This window comes from Ostrea edulis, chromosome 5 (genome assembly GCF_947568905.1).
Source record: "Ostrea edulis chromosome 5, xbOstEdul1.1, whole genome shotgun sequence".
Classification (NCBI taxonomy): domain Eukaryota; kingdom Metazoa; phylum Mollusca; class Bivalvia; order Ostreida; family Ostreidae; genus Ostrea; species Ostrea edulis.
The window spans coordinates 15,034,577-15,061,364 of record NC_079168.1 but is presented as its reverse complement, the minus strand read 5'-3'; the positions used below and the strand labels follow the sequence as shown (position 1 = coordinate 15,061,364).

General features: G+C 34.3%; 1 protein-coding gene across 1 annotated transcript in view; it reads left to right on the top strand.

The window, feature by feature from the left end:
• Positions 1–20,474, top strand: part of LOC125649685 (uncharacterized) — a 64,905-nt gene extending 44,431 nt beyond the window's left edge. The window contains exons 9-12 of the mRNA XM_056166782.1: positions 14,190–14,248; positions 14,354–14,497; positions 16,253–16,495; positions 19,943–20,474. Of these exons, the coding sequence (XP_056022757.1) occupies positions 14,190–14,248; positions 14,354–14,497; positions 16,253–16,495; positions 19,943–19,971 (475 nt within the window). The 3' untranslated portion in view covers positions 19,972–20,474. The remainder of the gene's footprint in view (positions 1–14,189; positions 14,249–14,353; positions 14,498–16,252; positions 16,496–19,942) is intronic.
• Positions 20,475–26,788: the final 6,314 nt, after the last annotated feature.

Genomic DNA, 26,788 nt, shown 5'->3' with positions numbered 1-26,788 from the left:
CAAAAATCAATTATCTTTTTATTTGAAAAATGGATAAGGTTCTAAAAATATTTTTTCAACAAAATAATAAACAAAGGAAACATTATTTTTACAATAAGCTTTAATCATCAAAACATACTAAATTGTAGCTATATATAATCGTGTTTCGCCATGTGGATGTTATTTGCCAAACTCAATATCTTTACATAGTTGGAACTAAAATTAGTATAAAGAATATTTTATTTTCAACTAATTTTATCTGTACTAGAGAGAAATTAGCTTCTCAAGGAGGGGGGGGGGGGTCTAAATTATTGATGTGGGTCTATCTCGAGACCTCATAAAAATAATCTAAACACCAGAATTCATTTTTACAGTATTTAATGTATTGGTTTATAACACATTCTTATAGCAAAAACAGAATTTCAAAATAAAAGCATTATGATAAATTATTTCAGAGTCAACGAAATTGTGCATACATGTATCTTCCTCATAGATTTGTTATGAATTGCTACTATTATGCAAATGAGCTGTTACTAAAAATAGATGCGGGGTTGGGCAATTTTAGAATGATATTCTGACTTTCTCGTAATTCTGACTTTAACGCATATGAAGAAAACTATAAGCAATAAACAATTCATGTCTTGCTACTACCCCTTTGGACGATTTTTGGTATTTTGCATGGTTTTCTGGCGGATTTACTCATATAAGTATAGCACGCCGTTTTTACATTTATTCCTCTTTAAATCTAATAAGACATCTTATAAAAGTTACAATATATCTTACAAAAGTTAGAAGATATCTTTTATTAAAGTTTTCATTAGATATCTTATATCTTGTGTAAGATATCTTATAAAAGATTAAGATATTTTTTTCCTTTGTAAGGTATCTCATTAAATATATTGAGATATCTTGAAGGGGCATGGACGTGATTTGAGCTGAAAATTTCAAAATTTTATTTTTCCATTTGTAATGTTTAGAATGCTTAACTAATGCATTTCTAATGGTCAGCAAAAATGTTAATGTTGTCGAGGTGCATGGGAGATGCAGAGATCACAATTCTTTTGGTATGTAAATAAGGCTCGTGTCATGTTTTTGTTTACATGGGTTAATATACGAGTTAAAGTATCGTTTAAATCATTTTTTTTAATTACAAGTTAATTCTGAACATAATGAAATAGATTTTAGTGTTTGACACATCTCATTCTGCTTTAAACATATACTTTCTATTAAGCAAAGATATCTTACAACTTTTATAAGATGTCTTATGAAAGAAAGTTTTTAAGATATCTCATTTATTTTATAAGATGTCTATATCTCATAAATGAATTTTTATGAGATATCTTATAAAAGTTATAAGATATCTTATAAAGTTTATGAGATATCCTATATCAAAAAAGTCAATACATGTATATATCTTGTAAAGTTTATGAGATGTCTTATTAAGTCCATGAGTTTATAGTAAGCATCATATGAATTTACTTCTGTAAGATAAAACATATTAGATATCTAGTATGTATTATAAGATATCGTCTGAGTTATACACATCATATTGAGATTCCCCTGACGCGCGTGGGGCTATTTATAGACACCTAACAGACAATGTATAATTTATGCGTACCCGCTATATTTACTTTTTAAATGATATTCTCACTTCTTTATTTTACATGCAAATGTTTTAAAGCATGTAATTAAGGGAAAGTTGATAACTTAAAAAACTAATTAATTTGCTTTAAAGTATTTCTTTAGAAAAATAATACATGAACATAGAATCATACAGCTATCAACGACACTGAAAATAGCTATTTTTAGACACCAAGGTGCCCCCGAGGCAGGTCAATTTAATGTACTATCCGAATGACCTAGCTGATCTTACCCAAAATAAGTCATAACTAAAAAGTAATTGTTTGGCGTGCTTGTTATGACCTTTTATCCATAATCTATCATCAAGACAACATATGCGCCGATCTTCAAATCGATATGGCAGCATATAATAAACAACACAAAGCATTAGAAATACCACCTTGATCCATGGGACCTGGAAATAACAGTACCCCATGGGGGTGGCATTCTATGCAAAATTCTGTCAAATGAACCAAAATACAAATTTTGTGGGTCATCCGCCAACAAAACTAGGCGGTCAATTTTGCATAACTAACTTTAATATCCATTTTACACTCCACATATAATCATACACAAATAATTTGCAAACATGCAACCTAAAAATTGGCCATGACTGACAAGACTTAACTAGCTAGTAAGAGAGGGATAAAACCTGTCAGTAGCGGACCAAAACACCACTAGAGCATTTCTTAATGAATTATGATTAGAACATCGCTCTCTAAATCACACGGCCTCTCACCTCTGCTCGGCGCGGGTTCGAATCCAGCTCGCGTCGGTAAGTGAGAAAGTTTCCCAGATTACTTGCGGAAGGTCGGTGGTCTCTTCCCAGGTACATTGTATTTGGGTTCTCTCTTCCACCAATAAAAAACTGGGCGCCACCATATAACTGAAAAATTGTTGAGTGTGGCGGAAAACATCAATCAATCAATCAATCTTAATGAATTCACAAATATGTCATTACCCAAGTCTGACAAGTGTGCCTATTTGAAATATCTGGATATTTAATGGAGGCCCCACATGCATTCTTTACAACAAATGTAGCAAGAGCTGAATTAATTCTAGTTCTCCAATTTTCTCTATCTTTATTGGAAAGACAAAGGTCCAATTGCTTCATGGTAAAATATGAGAACAAACAATAGTTACCGTCTTTGGCATTAATTGTGAAATATTAACCACAGTACATTTGTAAGCCCTTCAAAGTATTATGTGGTTTGCCAATAGTATTGCCACCCAATGTATTACGAGGATTGTTTTTTTTTTATTTCATTTTTATTCATACCGTTTAAATAGGTGTGTGGCCTCACCAATTCTAAAAGAATGAGATTTAAAAATAGATGTGTTTATATCAAACATTGATAAACAATTATTGAGCATTGCTGAAACTGAAACTGTGTGGGGGTGAAATGAACAACGAATTTATTGGACACAATTGTCTGTCGCATTGCAAGAAATTTATGCAGTAATGTAAAAATAATTAATGACTGGGCATATATTGGTACTTTTACTAATGAACCATTATGCATGTGGTCAGTCTTGGAACTTTTAATAAGGACACTAGCAAGCTGCATGGTGTTCTAACAATTGAACACAATCTGATTGAAGGTCAAGCACTTCAAGAAACTTCAAATAAGGCAATAAATGCTAACAAATATGCACATTGAAATAATGTTGCCTCATATAATGAATGTGCTACATGTGGCTGGGTATTTATGATATGAAACAACAGCTGTAAGGTTTTAATTACTTAATTAGACGGGGCATTCATTGACATTGTTATTCTGGACAGACATACAATTCAAAGAGGAGTGGGATTCATTACATTTGACACAAATATGCAAAAATCTACAATTGTGTTTTTCACATACACCCTGAAAGTTGTAAGAATAGCATGTTTATGGGAATTCTGATTATTGTTATGTACCGTGGGTTGCATATAAAACAGCCACAGTTCGGCGTCAACAGAACTCCAACTGAGATTTAAATCAATTGATTTTTTCAGCCTAAATTGGATGTCATAATCCCTCCAACCAAAGGAATTGAGTGAACGTTCTGCACCTTTTTTAATTTTCGTCATGTAAGGAAGCTTTTGCAGAGTGCTTGACACAATAAATAGTGGCGAAAATTTAAAAGGTCATTGTGAAATGGACCCAATTTGTTCATCCTTGTACTTAGGTTTAACCTGAATTAAGCCGTCACGATAAACAATGTGATGCTGACTATCTTAAACTGGTTCTTGGATTAACAATTTGTTTAGAGTAACATACTTATTATTCCAAATTTTTTCTTTCAGTGTCTGAGATACATGAGCCCGAAGCTCTGATACTACACTCTAGAAGAGTGTAGGCATATCAATATCTACCTGATAATTTATACCTGATGTAGTGCCATCTACTGGTACATGTAACTGTGTCTTCACTGTCTGCAGGATGGGTACAAACTGTACAGCAGGGGTTGGGGCATCTGCGATCTCATAAACAGGCTGTAGGGGTACCGATTGGGCTAGTCCAAGGCTTACTATGTAACTTCTTCCTGAACCTGAGGTAGCTGCCTCTGAATTAAGACTGGCGACTGACGTGGGAATGATAGAATCAAAGAACGATGCGGAAGTCTGGATGGTCACCGTGGGAACTACTACACCATGATCAAGGGATGTCCTTGTCGGGGGTCGGGTATATGGGCTCTTCGCCTTAGATGCTCTCGTTTTATTGTCTCTAAACATGGCTCATGAAACAAACAAAAAACTGCATCAATTTTGTTTAATCATTTTCATTTCTCTCGCTTTTTCAGTTAAGCATAATATATAATTCATTGCGAATGTAATATACTTCTGTTAACTTCAGAGAATTATTTTGGAAAACTTTTTTCTTTCGTCTTTTTTTTTTTTTTACAACATGGCTGACCTACCAGGCTGAGCTGACTTTATTCCAAATAAAATACAATTCACTAAACTGGAATAAAACGACTCAGTTTCACATTAAACAATTAAATTAATTTATCCTATTACGTTACGTCCGATTAATTTCACAAGCTCATTTTACATTTATCCTCGTGAAGTTTCAGATCAGGTTTTTTAGTTAAATTTCTGGCACCTTCCAGCTTTCTTGTTCAGCAGAAAAGGGAAGTTACACTTGAGCATGCCCAGTCGCATAAATATAAAATACTACGAGTTATCATTCTTGCTATAGTGAAATAATATGTGTTCAAAATAACCTAGTTTATCCTGAGTAGATAAACTTTAATACATATAAAACTGTTACAGATATATGCCATATTTTGATAGGAATTTCTTTACTTACAGTTTCTTCAGACGAGAATTGGGCATTTTTATCACACAAATGGTGACTTGGAAAGATTAAGCAAGTCAGAGTGAAGTAACAGAAATAAAATGTATACTGTATAAAAAATATTTCAATCACATTCATGTTTAATATGTTTTAATGATTTAATATAAAATCCGGGGAGAAGTCTAAAATGGGCTGTTTCTGCTGCCTAATTTCATTCATGTACTAAATATTTGGAAATAGATATTGTTTGAATTCAACCTGATCAAAGCATGAACATTACAAAATACATGTATGTACATGCATGAAGCTGCGCTCGCTCAAACGGTAGCACCGTCAACATATCATCTGTCAACTCCTGAATCTTGTAGCTAGATAAACCGTTGTTTGGCAGAGATTTCCTCAGTGGTTAACACTTTTCCGTTAGCAGCCATTCTTTCTCTGCAGACGACAAATTTGTTTATGAAAGAGATAGTTGTAATATTTGAAAAAAAAACTTTCATTCGGATAAAATTGAATTTGATAATGATCGTGTTTCAAGACGGAATTTCCTTTTCAAATATTACATCGACGACGACGCCATTTACCGAACTCATTCATGGCCAAGCTAGTTAGAGCTATCTATCTATCTATCTATCTAGATAGATAGATAGATAGATCTAGATAGATAAATCGAACGATCGATGGATCGATAGATTGATTGAAGCAGTAATGTGGAAATATAATTCGTTCATCAATTTCGTAAGCCCTTTATTAAAACCCACAGATGGAAAATCCAGGTGACATGTTACGCTGTAGTTAAACACCGAGTTCACCGTGCCCCAGTTGTTGTTTTTTTACATTCACTAGCTGCTCAATTCACTTAAAGGGATGGTTAAACTGATGTCCAAGTATGAGGTTTTTGTTATTTGTTTATTTCAAAAATCGGAGATTTACAGATCACCGACAAACAACAAATCTATTCCACCACAATAATTATTTAATCATTATTCCAACATGACCTATATACGTTACTTTGTTGTCATTCTAAAGGAACATGGACATGATTTGAGCTGAAAATTTTCAAATTTTATTTTTCCATTTTTTAATGTTCAAAATGCTTAACTAAGGTATTTCTAATGGTCAGCAAAAATTTGACTGTCATTTGTCGAGGTACATTGGAGATATAACGCTCACATTTCTTTGTTATGTAAACAAGGCTCGCACCATGTTTTTGTTTACATAGACTAAATATACAAGTAAATTCCGTTTAAAGAAGATTTTTTTTTCAGTTTAAAAGTTAATTCTGAACATAAATGAATAGTTTCTAGTGTTTAGCACATCTCATTTTGATTTAAACGTGATATTTTCCATCAAGCAATCTATATGTAAACAAAAACATGGCACGAGCATTGTTTATACACAAGTGATATTCAAATTTTGGTTAACTATTGCAAATACGTTAATTAAACACTGTAAACAATAGAAATGGAAGGGAAAAACATTCCGCTCAACCGTGTCCATGTCCTTTTAAGGTCGGGTTGTTGTGATGACCCTAGAGTGTACATATTGCTGACCATGGGGACAATTGCGATTTTTTGTTGTTGGTTTATCCCAGGGCAAATAGCGGATTCGATTCTATCAAATTTAATTAATCATTTGATTGATAATCTAATGGTATCTCAATTATGCATTGAGTAAATAATTAGAGTTATTAACACGTGCGTCATTGTTTGAATTGTTTGAGAATAAAGCGAACAGAGGAAAGCTGTGTTTCTTTTGAATATAGGGCTGCAGAAACATTAATATTACTTCTCATTTTACTTTAGATCTGATATCTAACAAATCTCAAACATAATAACTGTACAAAGTTTGAGGAATGTCAAGTAACAGGTATGAGAGGAGTTGATTACACAAAATAGGCACCGTCTATTCAAGACATGCTTAAAATGACAAAGTTCAACTACATGTACATGTCAATTTTTTGAAAAATGTCTGACCACTTTCAAAAAGATACATGCACATCTTTAATGTATCTATAACAAATGTACGAAGCTTGAGGAACGTCAAATTAGAGCTGTTTATTACAGGGACGCCCGCCCACCATTCACCATTCTACATACATGTATAAGCCGTTTGCACGTTGTGAAACTCGGCCAAAAATTGAGATATGATTTATGTAAAGGGTTAATTATAAAAGTGTTTCATAATCTTTGATTATTATGTTGGTGTGTTTTGAAATGAATATCTGTGGCACTTCCTACTTGATATACATGTATGTAATCAATATGTGCATTTTCTTTTATGTTCGTTTTTTTTTTTTTCTTGTTTGACAAATGTATCAAACTAATTTTAGTTTCATTTTAGTTGTATTTTAAAAATGTTTTATGTACTATTAAACTAAAACACAGTTATTTTTAGATATGTAGTTGTGAATGATAGGCTTAAAAGTTTCGATTCATTTCTATTGCATTTGGTCAGCATCCATCGTGCGTTTTCAATTGAGCACTTTTAACTCCCGATAACAGCATTACAATTCTTTTCAAATTTTCAAACACTGCCAAAACTTCACCAATTTTCAAAAATCTTCTCTTGCAACCTCACATCTGTAAGAAAAAATAATTGCATAATAGTCATGTAGAACAGGAAGACTTTCACAATATTCTTTTTCGGTATAGGTTCTGACTCCAGGGCCAAATTTGGTATATAGTGCTTACGTGTAAAACATTTCAAAAGCATTTTCTTTCATGCTATTGAGTATGAATACTAATTTCAAACTGAATAGATATTTACAAGGAACAGGTAGCCCTTTACCAAAATGGCAAATTTTATGATCCCATGGGTAGGGTTTTCTTTCCTGGGTGGGACCAAGAATTATCATAATGACTTGTGTTTATCGGCGTCATGTAACTTATTTAGGACTAGTTTTGATGCACCGGATGCGCATTTCGACAAACAATGTCTCTTCAGTGATGCTCAAGCCGAAATACTGGAAATCCGAAATAACAATAAACTTGTAAGAACTAAAACGAAAAACAGAGTGTCAAAGACTGGAGTCAAATTCTTCAGAGGATCAGAGCTATGCATGAGGAAGATAATCCTTAATTTTGAAATGAATTTCTAAATTTTATCACAGCAATTAAATATACATCCGTATTTTCAAGCTAGTAACGAAGTACTTAGCTACTGGGCTGTAGAGACCCTCGGGGACTAATAGTCCACCAGCAGAGGCCTCGACCCAGGGGTCGTAATGTAAAACTTATACGGTACCAATTTTGATGAACCAGATGCGCATTTCGACAAATAATGTATCTTCAGTGATGTTCAAGCCGAAATACTGGAAATCCGAAATAACAATAAACTTTTCAGAACTAAAAAGAAAAACGGTGTCAACGACTGGAGTCAAATTCGTCTAAGGATCAGAGCTATGCATGAGGGAGATAATCCTTAATTTTGAAATGATATATAGTTTATATTTCAACACGGTTAACAGTTTCATGACATTGTTTCCCCATCCATATATGTTATGCCCTTACAGAAAATGTATTATTTAGTTGAGTGAAAATAAAGAATAATGCATGAACTTCTTCTGTTGTTCTTCCCCATTAACAGAATTTATGAAGTCAGCTTAGCGCTTTTCAGTACTTTGATTGTTCACTGTCCGTTCATTAGAATTGACCTTACAAACTTTTTGACAAACAACACTTGAAACGAATATAAATTTTGACCCGAAGGTGGACCCTGAATACAGGTCAAGGTTGTCTGGATAAGGTCATAGTGAACTCTATAGTATAGACTTTTTTGTATTGAATTAATTCAATGTTCGTCATGCATAAATTCTCAAAACGCAGTGCTTATCATGATTAGATATGTTTGGCGTAGATCAACTATTTCTTATATTTTATAAAAGTTTATGAAAATGACGTTTAAAGAATATCAAACTTTTAAGTGGTAGTTATCCATTGCCATATTTGACGATGATGTGTTATGGACGAGTTCTTCATTTATTTCAATTTTCTTGATGCGCGGACCAAGAATTCTTTCCCCCTTAGACCCCTCTTTTTAGAGTATCCGAAAGGGGGGGGGGGTGCAACATATCTAAGTGGCAAATTTTAAAGTTTTGAATACTTTTAATTGCACCAAAATAATCATAAATATGTATTTTTGTACACTACCGGACGAAATCCTGACATCCGGTTCCTCCTCTGAATATGCGCTTTCTTGGAATAGTCATTTTTACGTTGTTTTGATTATGCGCATCTCACACTGTTATACATGTATATTTCACTTGGATAAATCTTTTGCTGACACTATGGAGACATATTTCATACCACCTCTCTGATTTACACTGCACTATTTAGTGCACGGTTCTACACTGTACTATTTAGTGCACGGTTCTACACTGTAATATTTAGTGCACGGTTCTACACTGTACTATTTAGTGCACGGTTCTACACTGTACTATTTAGTGCACGGTTCTACACTGTACTATTTAGTGCACGGTTCTACACTGTACTATTTAGTGCACGGTTCTACACTGTACTATTTAGTGCACGGTTCTACACTGTACTATTTAGTGCACGGTTCTACACTGTACTATTTAGTGCACGGTTCTACACTGTACTATTTAGTGCACGGTTCTACACTGTACTATTTAGCGAACGGTTCTACATTTTACTATTTAGTGCACGGTTCTACACTGCATTATTTAGTGCACGGTTCTACACTGTACTATCTAGTGCACAGTTCTACATTGTAGTATTTAGTGCACGGTTCTTCACTGTACTATTCAGTGTACGGATCTACACTGTAATATTTAGTGCATGGTTCTACACTGTACTATTTAGTGCACGGTTCTACACTGTACTATTTAGTGCACGGTTCTACACTTTACTATTTAGTGCACGGTTCTACACTGTACTATTTAGTGCACAGTTCTACATTGTAATATTTAGTGCAAGGTTCTGCACTGTACTATTTAATGCACGGTTCTACACTGTACTATTTAGTGCACGGTTCTACACTGTACTATTTAATGCACGGTTCTACACTGTACTATTTAGTGCACGGTTCTTCACTGTACTATTTAGTGCACGGTTCTACACTGTACTATTTAGTGCACGGTTCTACACTGTACTATTTTGTGCACGGTTCTACACGTTACTATTTAGTGCACGGTTCTACACTTTACTATTTAGTGCACGGTTCTACACTGTACTATTTAGTGCAAGGTTCTGCACTGTACTATTTAATGCACGGTTCTACACTTTACTATTTAGTGCACGGTTCTACACTGTACTATTTAGTGCACGGTTCTTCACTGTACTATTTAGTGCACGGTTCGACACTGTACTATTTAGTGCACGGTTCTTCACTGTACTGTTTAGTGCACGGTTCTACACTGTACTATTTTGTGCACGGTTCTACACGTTACTATTTAGTGCACGGTTCTACACTTTACTATTTAGTGCACGGTTCTACACTGTACTATTTAGTGCAAGGTTCTGCACTGTACTATTTAATGCACGGTTCTACACTGTACTATTTAGTGCACGGTTCTACACTGTACTATTTAATGCACGGTTCTACACTTTACTATTTAGTGCACGGTTCTACTCTGTACTATTTAGTGCACGGTTCTATACTGTACTATTTAGTGCACGGTTCTACACTGTACTATTTAGTGCACGGTTCTATACTGTACTATTTAGTGCACGGTTCTATACTGTACTATTTAGTGCACGGTTCTTCACTGTACTATTTAGTGCACGGTTCTTCACTGTACTATTTAGTGCACGGTTCTACACTGTACTATTTAGTGCACGGTTCTACACTGTACTATTTAGTGCACGGTTCTACACTGTACTATTTAGTGCACGGTTCTACACTGTACTATTTAGTGCACGGTTCTACACTGTACTATTTAGCGAACGGTTCTACATTTTACTATTTAGTGCACGGTTCTACACTGCATTATTTAGTGCACGGTTCTACACTGTACTATCTAGTGCACAGTTCTACATTGTAGTATTTAGTGCACGGTTCTTCACTGTACTATTCAGTGTACGGATCTACACTGTAATATTTAGTGCATGGTTCTACACTGTACTATTTAGTGCACGGTTCTACACTGTACTATTTAGTGCACGGTTCTACACTTTACTATTTAGTGCACGGTTCTACACTGTACTATTTAGTGCACAGTTCTACATTGTAATATTTAGTGCAAGGTTCTGCACTGTACTATTTAATGCACGGTTCTACACTGTACTATTTAGTGCACGGTTCTACACTGTACTATTTAATGCACGGTTCTACACTGTACTATTTAGTGCACGGTTCTTCACTGTACTATTTAGTGCACGGTTCTACACTGTACTATTTAGTGCACGGTTCTACACTGTACTATTTTGTGCACGGTTCTACACGTTACTATTTAGTGCACGGTTCTACACTTTACTATTTAGTGCACGGTTCTACACTGTACTATTTAGTGCAAGGTTCTGCACTGTACTATTTAATGCACGGTTCTACACTTTACTATTTAGTGCACGGTTCTACACTGTACTATTTAGTGCACGGTTCTTCACTGTACTATTTAGTGCACGGTTCGACACTGTACTATTTAGTGCACGGTTCTTCACTGTACTGTTTAGTGCACGGTTCTACACTGTACTATTTTGTGCACGGTTCTACACGTTACTATTTAGTGCACGGTTCTACACTTTACTATTTAGTGCACGGTTCTACACTGTACTATTTAGTGCAAGGTTCTGCACTGTACTATTTAATGCACGGTTCTACACTGTACTATTTAGTGCACGGTTCTACACTGTACTATTTAATGCACGGTTCTACACTTTACTATTTAGTGCACGGTTCTACTCTGTACTATTTAGTGCACGGTTCTATACTGTACTATTTAGTGCACGGTTCTACACTGTACTATTTAGTGCACGGTTCTATACTGTACTATTTAGTGCACGGTTCTATACTGTACTATTTAGTGCACGGTTCTTCACTGTACTATTTAGTGCACGGTTCTTCACTGTACTATTTAGTGCACGGTTCTACACTGCATTATTTAGTGCACGGTTCTACACTGCATTATTTAGTGCACGGTTCTACACTGTACTATTTAGTGCACGGTTCTACACTGTACTATTTAGTGCACGGTTCTACACTTTACTATTTAGTGCACGGTTCTACACTGCACTATTCAGTGCACGGTTCTACACTGTACTATTTAATGCACGGTTCTACACTTTACTATTTAGTGCACGGTTCTACACTGTACTATTTAGTGCACGGTTCTACACTGTACTATTTAGTGCACGATTCTACACTGTACTATTTAGTGCACGGTTCTACACTGTACTGTTTAGTGCACGGTTCTACACTGTACTATTTAGTGCACGGTTCTACACTGTACTATTTAGTGCACGGTTCTACACTGTACTGTTTAGTGCACGGTTCTACACTGTACTATTTAGTGCACGGTTCTACACTATATTATTTAGTGCACGGTTCTACACTGTACTATTTAGTGCACGGTTCTACACTGTACTATTTAGTGCACGGTTCTAAACTGCACTATTCAGTGCACGGTTCTACACTGTACTCTTTAGTGCACGGTTCTAAACTGCACTATTTAGTGCACGGTTCTACACTGTACTGTTTAGTGCACGGTTCTACACTGTACTATTTAGTGCATGGTTCTACACTGCACTATTGTACTGTGTGCATCAATGTAAATCGCAATTATTAAAAGTACAAGGTTACATTTGATTTTCAATAACAATGAATGTGAAGTTACAATATGTATAAACGACCTAGTTTGTTATTAGATTGTTAAACCTTTAAAGTCCACCCGACTTATGTGTTCGAAATCTGAAAGTCGCAATGCGACAAATTACCATTGTTGCCGAGTCGCTTTAGGAAACTGGACACTGCAGTGAGATAAAGTCTCTTTCCTAAATCACTTGACCTTTTCGACCTAATAAGAGGCTTACCTTAAACGGACAATCAAAGACACACTGTTTTACAGAATGGAAACTCATCAAATTTGAAATATATCTTATCAAATCACATAAATTATAATCAAAAAGCTATTAATGTAAAGTTTATTAAGTTATATTTTGAACAACGCTATAAAGTTAATTCTATCGTAAATCGGATTACAAATCATGAATTATTTTCTCAGGCGAAGGTAGATTGGACATTTAACTATTGATCTGCCTCCAGAAGATTTTAAAATTAAACCAGGGTACATCTGGTATTTATAGCTGCTTGAGAGGGGACAGTCAGTCGCAAAATGGTGAGTCCGCAATAACAGTAACATGATGCTTGTTTTGTAGTGTTCTTAAGATTGGGGTGTAACATTATCTTGAATATTTCTATTCTATTACAATTATGCAGCTTAGGTAAGACAGTTTTTGGCGAATTTTTCTACATCGTAACTTTACCAACCATGACGAACGTTTCATTCTTTAAAATGAAAAAAAGGAATATGTCTGATATTCAATGGGAAGATATCCACCTTATTCGACTGATGTTTTTAGAATTAAGAATAAAAGGTTCAAAAAGACCATAATATGCTTTTATTGCAAGTGCACCTGTGTTTTTGAGCACAGAACAGAAAATCATTCAAAGAAGTATATTGTGAATTCGTTTGATGACTTCCTGATCGTAGTAAACTTTGAAAATGTCAGAATTAAACCAGCCGTATGATGTATTTAATATATATATATATAACCTTAGCCTTTGTAAAAATACCCTTTCCCACTCAGCCGTTAGTAATTACTTACATATACATTACAGTTTTCACTTTAAGTGAGATTATCAAAGCGTTTTGAAACTGGAGAGAATATAATATTTGAAATCCATTACTATTAATCACATATATTATAGGTTGATACTCTCATTCTAGAAATAAATACTCGCCAAAATATATGCGGTGACTATGTTTTTGATAACATTTTATCACGTTTTGCTTAAGTTTCTTACAAATATTCAAACAGTGTCAGAAGACTATAAATGAATCCTTTTAAACGACACCGATGTAAAAACGAAATCTATTTATGATTATAAATTCCATATGGGTGTCCCTTATCGTACTATGTAAACCTAATAAAAAGCATCATCTGCACTACCTGGAAAACACAGATCACGGGCTTTCTATTTGTTTAGATGGGTTATAATTGAAAATTTCACATTAACTGTCGGTTCATATGATTGCTGAATCGAAATAAAGAGATTAAAATGTACATAAAGGTGCTCCGAATTGTTGAATATTAAATTTGTATATTGAGGTGTGCTACCGAAAATGAGTCACCGAGTTTTACTTGTTTCTTTACAGGCAGAACAACTTTCTGAAGAACAAATTGCAGGTGCAGACACGTTACATTCAATATATAATGTTTTATTAATTCTTACATATAAAATGCTGAGTTTTGAAGGTTACTTATCCGAGTAATACTTTTATTTCCAATTAGAATTCAAAGAGGCTTTCGGCCTATTTGATAAAGACGGTGATGGAACCATTACAACAAAAGAATTGGGGACAGTGATGAGGTCACTGGGTCAGAATCCCACAGAAGCAGAACTTCAGGATATGATCAATGAAGTGGATGCTGATGGTGAGTGTCAGCATTTGATAAAATACGTATTATAATAATACTAAGCTTCAGTGGATACTGAGGATAAGCGATAGTTTATGTTGACGATAAGCTTTAGTGGATGCTGAGGATAAGCGATAGTTTATGTTGACGGTAAGCTTTAGTGGATGCTGAGGATAAGCGATAGTTTATGTTGACGGTAAGCTTTAGTGGATGCTGAGGATAAGCGATAGTTTATGTTGACGATAAGCTTTTGTGGATGCTGAGGATAAGCGATAGTTTATGTTGACGATAATCTTTTGTGGATGCTGAGGATAAGCGATAGTTTATGTTGACGGTAAGCTTTAGTGGATGCTGAGGATAAGCGATAGTTTATGTTGACGGTAATCTTTAGTGGATGTCAGTACAAGGTTTACTGGATGCGGACGGTAAGTTTTAGTAGATGTTGACGGCAACCTTTAGTAAATGCTGACAGTAAGCGAAAGTAGATGTTGACGGTAAGTTTTTGTGGATGTTGACGGGAAGCTTTAAGATTCTTGGATGTTGACGGTAAGCGATAGTGGATGCTGACGGTAAGCTTAGGTGGATGACGGTAAGCATAAATTATGGATATTGACGGTAAGCTTTAGTGGATGCTGACGGTAAGTATCAGACTGGGCGACTTCTACAATTATTCAGCTTATTGTGTAGCACATTTATAAATGAGGAAGGGGGTGGGGTCGTGCAATGATACAATGCCAGTAGTAGCCTTACTACTATTACCGTGCTCTTGGTAAACTATCAGTATATTCGATGACATTGTGCAAAATAAATTGTTAGGAATATGTTTGTTCTCCTAGTGGAAATTTATCCACCTGTTCGCATTTGATCAAAGTTGGATTTGATAAATATTGATGAATATTAGTGCACAAGGAAGTTTGCTGTTGTTTTCACACACATCGATTTCATAAAAGCTGAAGCTATGTCTGAAGTTTCAATTTGATTGGTTGAATTACTTATATCGTCATCACACGCACATACATGTAGCCCATTAGAGAATATTTTGTTAGTTTACATGTGTAATAAAGCTCTTGTACCGGAAACATATTATCTTATACACGAAGAGAAAGGGAGAATTTCTCATGGTGTTTTCTCATCGTCGGATTGATTTCTCAGATATTTGAAAGATTTTTGAAGAACAGATTAGTAAGGACACTTGTGTTTATAGGAAACTTTTGCCAATTTACATGTACATAGTGCAAAGCCCTTACAAGTTAAATCAGGTGTTTGGTGCTTGAGTGCATGCACTTAAGGTTTTAATGATTAAAGCCTATTATTAATTTTTGGCTTAATTAACCAAAGTTTAATCTTGTCACTTGCCGAAGAAAGGGCGAAAATGGGTTAATATTGAGAGAGAGAGAGAGAGAGAGAGAGCAGCGGAATAAATTCACTATTTCTGCCCCAAACCAAACCTCCTACCAACCTGTGACATACACACACGGTGTGTTGCAGGTGCTTGTGGAAAGACGATTGTATAATTGTGCCAAAAATCGGGTTAATTATTTGACACATCACAATAAAATTAAGATGTATATATATATATATATATATATATATATATATATATATATATATATATACATGTAAGTGTACTGCAATTAATGTATATAATGAATACATATTGCTATATTTTTATAGAACATGTTCCCAATCCTTTTGATTTATTCAATAAATCAAAATATATTCAAAACATTCGTTGCCTCTCTAATCAGTTCTATCTTAATTTTTTTTTTGCAGGTAATGGAACGATTGATTTTCCTGAATTTCTTACAATGATGGCAAAGAAAATGAAAGATTCTGACTCCGAGGAAGAGATGAAGGAAGCATTCAAAGTATTCGACAAAGACGGAAATGGTTTTATTAGTGCAGCAGAACTTCGTCACGTGATGACGAATCTAGGCGAGAAGTTGACAGATGAAGAGGTTGACGAAATGATAAGGGAGGCAGATATAGATGGCGACGGTCAAGTTAATTATGACGGTAAATAATTTAGACTTATGAATATTTTTCTACACATATATTGATGATGCCATTTCCACAGTCACGTGGTAGACTTAACGGAAAAGATAAATTTAATTCTAGAGTTTGCAGCTTATCGCGATGCTGTTCACCATGGCAACTTTAACCACTTTTATTTGCATTTAAATTGTTATAATTATTCCCTTTTCTATAATTTTGTTCCTTCTTTAAAACAAGATTACTTGCCTATAAAGTTTGGTGACTCTTTACGTGTAATTTTTTTTCTTCCTAATAATTGCATTCAAAACTTTTAAACCTAAAAAGGAATGGTTCACGGTTTTATTTTTTATTTATTTTTTAAAACATATTTTTCATTTTTGATGTTAAACATTAAAATCAAAACTCATTTGATGTTGACAGCCAAAATTTTGACCTTCTGAATGCAAGAATAAAAGCAACATTTTACCCTTAACTTTGTGCCATGTAAATAAAACCAGTGAAATGTTAATTTCGTACGTTAAAGCATCTTAATTTTGCACAGCTACAAATGTTACTTTTAAATGACACATTTTCCCTGAAGAATACTTGAAAAGTGATAAATACAATCAACCTGGGTCGATATCCATTTCTTTTGAAAACTTCGTAAACAATAACATACCGCGATCTTTGTTTACAAAACAAATAACAAACTCTCTAAAATGAGCTTCTGTGATAATGTATAACTTTAATTTTTCGTGAAACCCTTTTTAAAAACACAATATATTTTAATCATTAAAAGTGAAAAACAAAATTTTGGGGGAAATCGTGAATCAGTCCCTTTAATCTATGGAAAATACATGTATGTAATATTTTATTGAATTTTTATAAAATCCGTCTGCGTTGTTTTGATTTCATCGATTGTCAAAGTTCAGAGCTTACACTCTTATGTAGCATCATTTCAATGAAATTATACAGAGGGGGCGTAATTTTTATCTAAATTCCATTGTTGAAGCCAAGTTGATAATTTGTAAACTGTGCAGACAAATTTAGTTCATGAAACTCGATTTATGTTTACAACTGAAATAACGTAATCGAAAAAAATAGGTGTATATTGATGTATTTTAGGAATCATACAATCTTAGATATATGCTATCAAAAGGGTGTATTCATTACATGTATTTGATTGTCTAATTTGCTGTTAGGGGTAGATCTAGAGCCAGGGGCTTAACATTTTCGTGAAAGAGATACGAAATGATAATAAATACTTTCTTTTCACATTCATTATCTTTAATTTTCAACATTTATGTTCATGTTATCAAAATGTGAACTCTAAACTCTTCGAATACTGAGACAGTATTTTGCAGTACATGTATATAGCATTTTGTTCTAAATTTCTGCTTTTATTTTCATTGTTAACCCTACGAAAGCCCATTGAGCTCATTTTCGTAGCTGAATAAAAGTAATTTTTCAGATTATAACGCAAAAAATTTGCGAATTAACACATAACTTTTGGGTTTTAACGCGAAATTTTCGCAAATTATAACGCAAAATGTTCTATACAAATATAGTTATGTAAAACAGGAATCCGTGATTAGTACAAATAATGAAGACTGACGTTTATGCATTCATGAGTAACATTAGAGTAAAGAACTATATACACACACTAACACGCCTACATTTTAGAATGTTTGTCATATCATAGGATTAACTCCGGACATTTTACTCACATACTGAATAAAAGTGCGAAACACTTTTATGTTAAGTTTGTGAGTAAAATGTCCGGAGTTTACACATCGATAAATTCTTCAAAAAGAATGTTTGATTCTTATAATTCCAATTCATTCACTTTATTAAAAATTGCAAAAATTTGAATAGTTTCCGCGCACTATGTTATTTGTTTTCAGGCGTGTACGAATACATCGTGTTTTCGGATATTGATGTATAAACTCTTGTTCAGCTTTACTTTTGTCCAATCAAAAAAATTGTAATAAATAACATTGGAATTATATGCTAATAAAGTTTTATTGCATGCAAAGTGGAATTCATATTTGTAATTGATTAATACCAGTAATGCTTAGCTACATGTAATAACAGCTTTGAATACGGGGGTATAAAATTTCGTCCATTGAAATCATGCCTTAAAATGTCAAAGAATTTCAAAGAACTGTTGGATTATCAACCATTATGTCTATGAAGTTATGTTATGGTATTGAGTAAACAATACTTAATCTACAGTTTCTTTTGTTCATTTGCTAACCTGAAAACCCGTCTGAATGTCTTCAGAAAGCACTTGGTGACCTAATTCATTTTCTTTCAATAATAGATGAATTCACACTTTTCAAAGGGTGTGTCCCTTGGCTGTCATCTTTTGAAAAACACATAGAATTATCACACCAACATTTGTAACTAACTGTTCTATAATTTTGTCATTTGATATGTTTTTGGTTTGGTTTGAACATATTTTATTGTCCAGAAAGACATCCCCTATCAGACAATTAATAACACATAATAACCTATACAACAGAATCGAAAATCAATAAGATGATCTTCTTAAAGCAGTCAAATTGTATCAAGAGATATGCATATACAAAATTACAAAGTACAGCTGGACAAATTTATCGCTATTTTTGTTCATTGTAATGAACAAATATCTCATGTTCCTTATTTTAATATTTAACGCATTTAATCCATAAATTCGTGTTTATATGCAAAATCTACGCTTTATAGCACGTTTCATATTATGTCACTGTTCGTTATATTCACCTTTCATAGCGTAAATATTAAATGTTACGCGTTTATTGATGAAATGTTCGCGTTATAATGCGAAAGTTACGCGATATAACGCGAGAGGTACGCTTTTTAACGCGAAGATTATGCGTTATAACCCAAAACTTTCGCGTTATAACGCAAAACATTCGCGAATAAACGCGTAACTTTCGCGTTTCAGCTATGAAAATGAGCTCGATGGGCTTTGTATTATTAGTAATCGTAAATGTGATAAAACATTTTGCATGTTATCGTATGCATGGCAAAATTATTAGTTACCCCATCCATAAGAATTCATTTTGAAAACACAATTACAAATGAAAAGTGCAATGGAAAGAAATCACGTGACACTTTCTGTCACAACCACGTGCCCGATAGTGACATATGTGTAACTATAATTGATTCATTGTTTTATTGGTGTGTGGTAGAATTACAAGATAACTTGATGTTTGTAAATCCGTTTTCTTGCTCTAGACATGAGTTTACAGTGGTACTTATATGCGCAAGTGTCGCCTTCAATGTATTTATTTTGCTTCCCAAAATATTTTTTGACATTATTTTTGTTTTTCTATTTGAAAAAAGAGTGTGCAGGTGGGAAAGTTTAATGCTACATCAACAATAAGTTTGCTTGAAAAATCATTCTGACGTCATTTTAAATGTTGCGATCTAAAGAAAACAATAAGAAAATTATTTTTACACTGCATATTTTATTTCCTGTTGTAGAATTTGTAAAAATGATGACCAACAAGTAGAATGCCGAGACTTCCCGAGCAGCTTGTGGGGCGATGTGAGCAGTCCGTCCACTACACTGAAATACTGCAGCAGTGTCTATAGAAACGCGTCTTCTACAATTGTCATACCCATTCAAATTTATCAATTTGTAGCATATAAATGTACAACATAGATTGCATCAGACAGTCGTTCGGCTTAACTTTAATTAACATCACTAATTAAATGGATTACATAGGTGCGTTGCGAAACGAATATATTATAATAGTGATTTTGTGTTTATTTAATTGATACGTTACAATATGAGTCTAATGGACACATGTAACAAATATTTATTGACTTTTACACATGTAACAAATATTTATTGACTTTTCGCATGTGTTGTAGTGGTGCGTTATTCTTGTTTAGGATTTTAAAAACATGAAATGATTCTTTCTTGAAGTATTTTTCAAAGTGTTTGTTAACAAGATAATATTTGCATTATCACATTTTCAGAGATATAAATTAATATATACAAAATGGTGAACGAATCTTCAGATGTATAATTATGCATGTATGATTATCAGTGTCTTCAAGAATGATGTACAATAATTGCCTGTTTACTTTACAAGATTCAATCCGAACTAGGCTGAAGCTAGCAGCCACTAACCAGCAGCCAATAAGCCCGTAGAATCTAGCTGTCAATAACGAAAATAATCAAAGTACTTCTTTCCATAGTCTTTATTTAGTGAGTAGAAGAGTCACAAGCTATTGTCACCTTTCCCATGTTTTAATGAGATGATTCTAGATCCTCCCCGATGCTACAGCTTTTGCAGCACTTCTATATAGAAGGAATGTCCACGAATTTATCGGATTCACAACTTATATCTGTCCAGGATAAGTTTCTAATACTTAATGGCATAAGTTTTAATTACAGGCTAAACATAACACATTCCTTGTAACAAAAAATGGCTCTTTAGGCCAGTTACAGCATAATTTGGAAATATCATTTAGTTGCCCTATGTAAACACTATACTTCTCCATGAGAATGATTTATCTTCATCTTTTTTCCAAAAACTATTCTAACATTTTCTGTCTTGATTTCAATATCTCCACTCATTAAATGACATCCTATTAAAATCAAAATAATCCTGATATACTGTCTTGAACAGCCAGCGTTAAGGGAGCAGTGGCCAGTTTCGCACTCTAGGCCTGTTCAACTTTCTTTAAAAAATGAAATATCCCATATTTGATGTGATATTAAATGTGTAAAAATGTATACAATAATTTCAGGATACATATCAAATGTAGCTGAGTGCTTAATGAAAACGTCGATATGCAACGTGCAGGTGTCACCATGATACCTGACATATAGATAAGTGCAAATACGAAACTAAGACACGTGGCCAGTTGCTGAAGAAATTAAGGTGAATTTGAACATGCATGATCCAGGAAAAGGTCTCTAGCTTATGTTTCATTAGTCTGTCATAATCTGACTTTCATGTATACCCCCTACCCACATGTTTCAGAACAAAAAACTGTCTCCTGTCACCTAATTCAATGCCAAAGGCGTCCTCTAACTGGTTTCGTATTTTGTTCTCTGCACAGGAAATACAGGGATAGATACTCATACATTCGGTATAAAGGGAATATCTTGACTGCATGCAAAGAGAGATAATTCTTCAATGAAATTCTACAAAAACCTGAGTCAGCAGAGCTAAATTGTGATTTCTTTGTATGTAAAGAGTCCATGCAGCTGTAAAACATAATTTCCAAGAAAATATTGGAAAAGGTAACATTAGCTGACGTTTTATCATCTGACGTTTCAGATAGATAGATAGATGGATTAGATATTATATATATATATATATATATATATATATATATATATATATATATATATATATAAAGAATATATAGTGGGATAAATCTCCGATATAATCTTCTAGAGTGCTCCCGACGAGTGAGGGGAAACCATCCCCTTACGAAACAGCCTGTAGAGAAATAAATGTTATGTGATTGAAATCCATCTGATCGTCAATTTATATATATATATATATATATATATATATATATATATATATATATATATATTTATATTAGAAGTTGATTCGGCACAGTTGTAAATAAATATTGAAAATCAGAATGACACATTCCATAAAAAACAATCATTTACTGCTTCCATAAAAAACAATCATTTACTGCAGTAAATGATTGTTTTTTATGGAATGTGTCATTCTGATTTTCAATATTTATATATATATGTATATATATATATATATATATATATATATATATATATATATATATATATAAGACTCCAAAGTGCGATGGGACTCCAAAGTGCGATGGTCACGCCAAACCCCGATGGTCTGCGTCAAACCCCGATGGTGTGATACGCCGAAGTGCGATGGTCCACACTCATGCACCAAAGTGCGATGGTCTGACATGCCAAAGTGCGATGGTGTGACACGCCGAAATCCATTGGATTTTGTAAACGACACAGTGTTTTGGTACAGACTGTACCAACCGTGTGTTGTTTCACTAAAATATCAGTGCAAAATCCATGCATGAAAAAAAAGAAATTCAACTTATTTCGTTACCATCTAGTTGTCGTCTTAAAAAATTTCCAGCGCGAAATCGTGAAGAATGTTTTGCATTATCGCATATCCCCATGATTTTATTACGTGTACGTCACAAGTAATAAATGATCATAAATTAAAGAATGTTTGGGCGAAGTAAATAGTTCTACAACAAATGTATTTTGCCGTTCTCACTATCCTCAACAGTGTAAACCTTGCCGTTGCTATCGTCCGTGTTGCATTTATTCGGTTTCATTTTGAAAGACGTTAAGAATGACGTCACAATGACATGACGTCACAAACGTTACTGAACTCCGCCAAACTTCCACCAGAGTTCGTTTGCTCACAAACTCTTCCACTTAGGCATTATGAGATAGCGATTTCTTAGGCCGCGTATACTGTGACGTCACTGTAGAATGACGAAAAAACATAACGTCAAACGTAAACAACTTTCAAAACAAGAACGTAAACATCAAGTTCATTACTTTACACAATAATTTGAACAGAATCTCCCTACTTTTTAATGATCTTTTGATCATTTTATGTTTAAGATAAAATCCATACTTTTATATTAATGTTCTTAATATTAATATCTTCAAACTTTTAATTGCGAACTACTTCTTTAGTGTAATTTGTCTGCGTGATAATCGCGGACTCACAATATACAAATCTGTATATTGTGGTGCGTCACATAGGAGAGGTCTATTCGTAGGTGACGTAATGAGGCCTCGACGGGGAGTTTGGAACTCCGCACCATCGGACTTTTGCGTGACCATCGCACTTTGGCGTCCGTAATGTTAACAAACCATCGCACTTTGGCGCAGACCATCGCACTTTGGCGTGACCATCGCACTTTGGAGCGACCATCGCACTTTGGAGTCTTACATATATATATATATATATATATATATATATATATATATAATTACCTATACCATGGACATTTTATGCAATTTTATATATATATATATATATATATATATATATATATATATATTGGTGGGTGGGTGAGTACGCGTGTCCGTGTGTTCCAATTGCTTTTATAAGTCATAAATTGTACTTCTTTACATTGGTCCTCATTGAATTACACCCTTCACTTTTGGTAGACCTTTTCCATGATATTTCTCCAGTCCTTTTCCCATTTGTGCAATTATGATATTTCTTTTCACTCGAAACAATGACATTCTTGATTTTGGACAATTACGTAAAACCTTGACATTTATGAGTTAGGAGCCTTTGGTATCTAAACATCCGGGCTCTTAACCTTTCATTATCAATTCAGATGGATCAGCAGCACCAGTGAATCGGTTGAAAGTCGACTGAAGCGTTTAGTAATTATATCGTTATTGTGAGAAAAGGTCTCAAAATTACGAGAAAATATCTCGAAATCTTGAGATAATGTTAGGTTTACACTGCAATTATTGACATGTACCTACCCCATAAGTAGAATATTTACCGCGCCCTCCGGATGGTATGTACTTTGAATGTAACTATTAGAAATATAAGCTCAATGACCAAAGTAGAAGACTACGGAGCAGGAAGGGAGGTAATAAGTAATACATATGTATGCACTCTTCAACATTTTTTTCCATCCTTGTCGATTATTTACACAAAAACACCCAACATTCTATCAAGTATCAAGTAGGTGTCTCAAGAGAACAATTTTAAATTATCATTATTATTATGCATTTATATAGCGCTTTATATGCATGTAATAACAGTTTTATACATTTATATAGCGCTTTATATGCATGTAATAACAGTTTTATACATTTATATAGCGCTTTATATGCCTGTAATAACAGTTTTGACAATGCATGATAGTATGAACTGCGACTCTTCACCTCGAAGCGGATCTGCAGTTCATACCCTCATGTATTTTCAAAAATAAAATTCATTTCTTAGTTTTCATTTCTGTCGGAATTCCCAGTCGTTAATATAAAACATTTGACAATTTTTCTTACGGAAGGCGATCAGGATCACTTTAAAAACAAAAAAATATTTTTAAAGACGTAATAATGCGAATCGAAGGCGTTATAACGCAAAATAAAGGTATAATAACGCGAAGCAAAAGCGTGATAACGCAAATGAAAGACGTAATAACGCAAAACAAAGGCGTAATTACAAATGCGTTATAGCACAAAGAAATGCGTAATAACGCGAATGAAAGCCGTAATAAGACGAAACAAAGGCGTATTAACGCGAAAGAGAAGCTTACAGCAATAACGTGAATAAAAGGCGTAATAATGCGAAGTAAAAAGGCGTTTTAAAAAAACGTCTTTCAGAAATAGCGTGATAATGCGATTCAAATGGCATAATAACGCAAATCAAAAGTCGTAATTACGCATTTGAAAGGCATTATAATGCGAAGTGAAAACGTATGATAACGCAAAAAAAAGGCGCAACATCGCGAATGAAAGGACATTATGACGTGAATGGAAAGGCGTTATTGCGCCTTTGAAATGTATTATATTAGGGATGTCAATGAGTACTCGAGTACTCGACTATCGCTTGGTCATACCGATCATTGACTAAATTTTTCATAGTCGAGTAACTCTTTAAAAATAGCTTTTTAATAATAAACGCTTTAGTGTTTTTTTGTGAGTAAAAAATCATGTAAGGATAAAGTCAAACCGGTTTTAATTCGTTCATGTGCAAATAAATCATTTGAGTTTGGGTGTCGGTCTGTAAACATGCCTCCGAAATCTACAATTTGGATATACTTTAAACGATCTCATGATGAAAAAACGATGATATGTACATAATGTGAATCTGAACTTGCATTCTGTGAAGGGACAACAAACATGTTGTATCATACATCCGTCAGAATCATTGTTAAAATCTTCGTCAAAATTCTCCCGAAGAGGGGAAGAATCTTCACGACTGTGAATTAAAAATTTACCTCTCCGAAAAATCGTATCCCAAGTTGATGGTCTACGAAGGAAAACCGCTTTCATTCCCTGGCATTCTTAGCTTTCATTCCCTGGCATTCTTAGCCCGCTTTCATTCCCTGGCATTCTTAGCTTTCATTCCCTGGCATTCTTAGCCCGCTTTCATTCCCTGGCATTCTTAGCTTTCATTCCCTGGCATTCTTAGCTTTCATTCCCTGGCATTCTTAGCTTTCATTCCCTGGCATTCTTAGCTTTCATTCCCTGGCATTCTTAGCTTTCATTCCCTGGCATTCTTAGCTTTCATTCCCTGGCATTCTTAGCCGCTTTCATTCCCTGGCATTCTTAGCCGCTTTCATTCCCTGGCATTCTTAGCTTTCATTCCCTGGTATTCTTAGCTTTCATTCCCTGGCATTCTTAGCTTTCATTCCCTGGTATTCTTAGCTTTCATTCCCTGGTATTCTTAGCTTTCATTCCCTGGCATTCTTAGCTTTCATTCCCTGGCATTCTTAGCTTTCATTCCCTGGCATTCTTAGCCGTGTCGGACTCCTCGATACCTTCAGGAAGATTTTTTTCATCGACTGGACAATTGGTGGCAAAACTTAGAATAGGCTTTCATCCAATAATGTCGACCAATTTTTTAACAAGAATAATTAAATCGTACATTGTACTTGCATGTACATTGGAAAGACCTTATCTATAAACATGTTTGCTTGTTTCTTTTTATGCGTAAGTGTATTTTGATTGTTGCTTACATTTCATTATCAAAATAAAAATTACCGTTTATCTACTTCTCTGTCACGAGTCAGTGATTCGGTTGGAACTAGGCCCATGTGATAAATTAATTATGGGTCTAATGTATAAGGCGCCCTCGTATATAACGCACACCCTCAAAGTTGGGTTAAATGCCTTGGGAAAAATGCACAGCGCAACCCCCCCTCCCCCCAATTTTTCAGAAAAAAACATGCCCTATGTATATTTAGCATAAAAGGGATAATGAAATGAAATAAAAATCCATAAACATAAATATGTCTTATATTGTATGCTGATGTACTTTTTATACTAGCGTACTTGAATATAAATAAACTCAAGCTCGCCTGACCTAATATTGTATGACATTGTTCTAGCTATGTGCAATTAATACGATGTCTTTTATTCAAATGAACAAATTTTTAAACCGCTATCCAGATAAACAGTCGTTATCGTCAGGTTTTTTTTTCATCCCGTGAAATCGCCTATCCGTGTGCGCTGAGGTGTGACGGATGACTTAGGTATCCTGTCAGTCCGGGGGGGGGGGGGGGGGGGGGGGGGGGGGGGGGGGGTGTTACCGAGTACTCGACTATCGCTCGACTTAAGTCTCCGAATATTCGACTAGGCTATCGGAGTAAAAT